This window comes from Octopus bimaculoides, chromosome 25, assembly GCF_046866305.1.
Source record: "Octopus bimaculoides isolate indiv1 chromosome 25, ASM4686630v1, whole genome shotgun sequence".
NCBI lineage: Eukaryota > Metazoa > Mollusca > Cephalopoda > Octopoda > Octopodidae > Octopus > Octopus bimaculoides.
Genome location: NC_142952.1, coordinates 31,728,168 through 31,732,919, shown reverse-complemented (window position 1 = coordinate 31,732,919; position 4,752 = coordinate 31,728,168). Strand labels below are relative to the sequence as shown.

General features: G+C 39.9%; 1 protein-coding gene across 1 annotated transcript in view; it reads right to left on the bottom strand.

The window, feature by feature from the left end:
• LOC106883696 (glutathione S-transferase Mu 5) overlaps positions 1–4,752 on the bottom strand; it is a 10,093-nt gene extending 5,341 nt beyond the window's left edge. The window contains exons 1-4 of the mRNA XM_052976175.2: positions 4,601–4,752; positions 3,472–3,536; positions 859–940; positions 30–130 (exon numbers count right to left, since the gene is read on the bottom strand). Of these exons, the coding sequence (XP_052832135.2) occupies positions 30–92 (63 nt within the window). The 5' untranslated portion in view covers positions 93–130; positions 859–940; positions 3,472–3,536; positions 4,601–4,752. The remainder of the gene's footprint in view (positions 1–29; positions 131–858; positions 941–3,471; positions 3,537–4,600) is intronic.

The following is a 4,752-nucleotide window of genomic DNA, read 5'->3' as shown; positions in this document are numbered from 1 at the left end:
ATAAAATATATCTATTTGCTATAACTCACAAAGTTGGGCCCATAACAGAGAAGAACGAACCCATTTCTGAAATCCATTGCTTCGTTTTCCATAACATCTACGAGTACCTTGTCTTTTTCTGTCTCACCAACTACAAAGAAAACAAAGAGAACCACAATGTACATGATGAATTTGTTATTGGTGGCTGATGATGTTTAACGACGCTGAAATGCAGGAAGAATGTCATTCATAACCCAATGTGTATTTGTACATGTTGTCTATGATGAGAAATTTTTCCCTGATACTATTTCTGCAATGAAAAGCCACCTCATGTTTGAGTTCACATGAATGTGTTAAGAAGTGCTACACTCTAATGGTGGAGGGAACCTGTGGAAGAGGTAGACCCAGGAAAACATGGGACGAGGTGTTGAAGCATGATCTTTGAATGTTGGGTCTCATGGAGGCAATAACAAGTGACTGGGATCTTTGGCGATATGCTGTGCTTGAGAAGACCCACAAAGCCAAGAGAAATTGTAGTCTTGGCCGATGCTAGTGTCGCTAAACTGGCACGTAAAAAGCAACCTTTGAATGTCAGTTGATATGCTGTGCTTGTGAAGACCTGTCAAGCCAATGAAATCGTAGTTGTGGTCGATGCCGGTGCCACGTGACTGACACTCCTGCTGGTGGCACATAAAAAGCACCATTTGAATGTTGAGATGAGGTGTTTTGCTCAAGAACACAATGTGTTGCCCGATCTGGGAATCGACACCACAATCATATGATAATGAGTCCAACACCCTAACCCATCCACCTCCACTAAGAGATGGATGGATGAACAGATGGATGAATCTTAGCTATTTACTGACAGAGATGACTTACGGAGATTGTGCTTGCGTGCGATGTAACGAAGAATGGCGTTGCTCTGAGATATCTTGATTTCACCGTCAATAAAGTAAGGGAGCTGAAAGAAGAGAATAAGGAAATAGTAAGGCGTGTAAATATTATTATGGGGGAGAGAGAGAGAGAGAGAGAGAGAGAGACAAAGAGAGAGAAGGGGTGTAGAATCATCTTGTGTGTATCAGTGTATGTAAGTGTGTGTGCACATGAGTCTGCAGGTGTAGCCATGGCTGTGTGGTAAGAAGTTTGCTTCCTAATCACATGGTTCTGGGTTTAATCCAACGGCATGGCACCTTGGACAAATGTCTTCTACTATAGCCTCAGGCCAACTAAAGCCTTGTGAGTGGATTTGGTAGATGGAAACTGAAAGAAACTTGTCATATATATATATATATATATATATATATATATATATATATATATATGTGAGAAGTTTCAGGTATGGAAGTAAGGTCTAGAATCAAAGGGCCTTAGAGTTAACCTAGCAAAAAACAAAGTTTTAGTAAGTAGGAAGTCAGACAAATCACAAATCCCTTCAGGTAGATGGCCCTGCTCAATCTGAAGAAAAGGCATAGGTAGAAACGCCATAAGACGTACCCGGTGTAAGCTAGGAACACATAAGAGGAAGGTTAACAGGCAAAATAGCTGTGTTGAAGATGTACAGGTAGAATAAACACATGTACAGAAAATAGACTGCATCAACTGCCAGAGGAGTAGAGCTGGCAGTAGTAGATAACTTCTTATTATCTAGGTGACCAAGTTAGTAGCGGAGGTGGATGCCCCCAGGGCACAGCTGTGAGAATAAGACAAGGCTGGGCAAAGTTCAGATAGCTCCTACCTCTGCTGGCAACAAAGGGCCTCTCCCTCAGAGTGAAAGGCAGATTATATGATGCCTGTGTGTGGCAAGAAGATTCAGCAACCTCAAGAGATGGTAATGGTGAACCGGTTCACCATTACCATCTCTCGGATCACTGATCTTTGTTGTTCTTTGGTGCACATTGCTAGGCCATGCTTACACAGTAAAGCGAGAAAGAAAAATGGTGTGATCAGGTTCAAACTTCGATCACATGACCACAATAGTACCAACTATAAGCACGCATCCACAGAAGGCAATGGGACAGCAATAAAGATATATTATGGCGAAAGTGCAGATAATTTTTGACTTCCCCTCATATATCTATACATCTATATGTATATATTGTATACACATACATACATACACATATATATATATATATATATATATATATACATATATATATATATATTGTATACACATACATACATACACATATATATATACATATATATATATATATATATATATATATATACGTTTATATACATAATTCTATATATATAAATGTGTATATATACATATACACACACATATACATACACATATATAAATATATATATTTATATATATATACATACATACTATTCTACATGGCAGTGAAACATGGGCCGTGACAGCCAAGGATATGTGTAGGCGAGAAAGAAATGAAGCCAGTAGGCTTCACTGGATGTGCAATGTCAGTATGTATGTATGGCAGAGTGTAAACATCTTGAGAGAAAAGTTGGGCAAAAGAGGCATCAGATGTGGTGTACAAGAGAGACGATTGCACTGCTATGGTTATGTGATGTGTATGGACGAGAATAGCTGTGTAAAGTGCTGATCTCCAACTATGGTAGAGGTAGACCCAGGAAGACATGGGACAAGGTGGTGAAGCATGATCTTCAAACTTTGGGCCTGACGGAGGCAAAGTGACTGTTGCTGGTGGCATGGGAAAAGCTCCTTTCAAGTGTTGGGCCTCATGAAAGCAATGACCAAGCACTTTGGCATTATGTTGTGCTTAAGAAAAAGACCTGTAGTGACACCTTATAGCAGACGACTGTTATATGTTCAATGTCCAGAGTTTTATCCACGCATGCGCAGGGACTAGTTCCGGAAGGAATACAGGAAGAGTCTCATGCGCATGCGTAGAGTTCGACACCCAGTTTTGGCGCCTTTTCTCAGTCTCTTCGTTGACTGATCTCCGTCGAGCCAAGACGTCCAACAGAGCTCTCTCACATGTCAGCACCAGAGCTTCACAAATAACCACGGAAATCATTCAGGAGGTGTCTCAGTAACCGAGGGCGACGAGCTACCGAATTCCCTCCAAGCGTGAACTGAATTCCACTGTAAATAAATATTGTTATGTTGTTCAGAATCTGCGTTCCGTTGTTTCTTCTAGAAATTTAATGTACGGAAGCGGTGTACACCTAATGGTGTACACCTAATGGTGTATAACCACTTCCCTACAGACCCATCAAGTTAAGTAAAATCGCAGTCGTGGCAGATACTGGTGTCATGCAAATGGCACCCGTGCTGGTGGCATGTAAAAGCACCCATTACACTCTCAGACTGGGTGGCATTAGGAAGGGTATCCAGCCTTAGAAAGCATGCCAAATCAAACTGGAACCTGGTGCAGCTCTGGTCAAACCGTCCAACCTATGCCAGCATGGACAACGGATGTTAAATGATGATGACAGCAATGATGACAATGATGATGATAAGTATGTGGCAATACCAAAAGGTGTAGATTCACTTACATTTGGGAAATCCAGACCAAAAGAGTGCTTCTCACTAAACCAACATTCACGGCTAAAATCAGGGCCTGTGATCGGTTAAAAAAATGGAAAAGATTATTTGTCACAACAGATTAAAACAAAATGCCTTAGAAGATTTATTACGAAAAACTCATGAAAATTATAACTAATTATGTAATTATGAAAATTAATAATAATCATAATTATAGGTGCAGGTGTGGCTGTGTGGTAAGAAGCTCACTCCCCAACCTCATGGTTACAGGTTCAGTCCCACTGTGTGGCACCTTGGGCAAGTATCTTCTACTACAGGCTGAAGCTGACCAAAGCTTTGTGAGTGGACTTAATTTAGATCACTTTAACCCTTTTGTTACCATATTCCTGTTGAAATACACTGCCTTTGTTGTAATTAATTTTGAAAATAACAAAGAATTTATTAAAATAACTTTGGCGTTATTGATCTGGTGTTTGGAACATAAATTAACATTAAATCTTGATGGAAGGTTTTTAATTCAGATCATTTTATGTCATAGGATGAGAGGGAGGGCATCTGATGAGGGCATCACAAAGGTTAAACACATTAAAAATATGATGATGGTGCTGGTGATGATGATGGTGGTGGTGGTGATGATAATGGTGGTGGTGGTGATAATGGTGGTGATGATGATGGTGATGATGGTGGTGGTCATGGTGATGATAAAGAGCAAACGTATTTTATTCAGTTGATCTCTTTAAATACACTTTGTCACAAGTGATTATAGTTGCTATGCTACAAGTACTTAGATACAGTCCAGCAGAGTGCACTGGTGACAGCTTCAACAGTACCTTACTGACGCAATCTTCTACATAAGAGAGGTGGCACACAGTCAGTAGTTCATCTAGGACTACACAATCCAATGTAACCAACATCATCTCTTTTTGCTTTTTAAATTAGCATTTGATTAGGGGGATATTTAATTATTAATTGCTGGTAGCAAAGTGATTATATATGCTATACGACAAGTACTTGGGTACAAACCAAGTGAAGTACATTGGTGACAGCCTCGACAGTACCCTACCGACTCAATCTTCCACACTCCCTAACCTCCCTCTATTTTCAACAACAGAAACGTTATATAGTGATGTTGGAACTTACCATCTCCTTGTTCATAAAGTTTATCTACAAATTCTTCGGAGACATACTGGAGAAGCAGGCGAATAGGCTCAGCAAGCTGAAAGAAAAAGCAATTAGTATTTTATGCAAATGATTATTATGTCTGTGTGTTTGTATATGTATATATGCGCGTA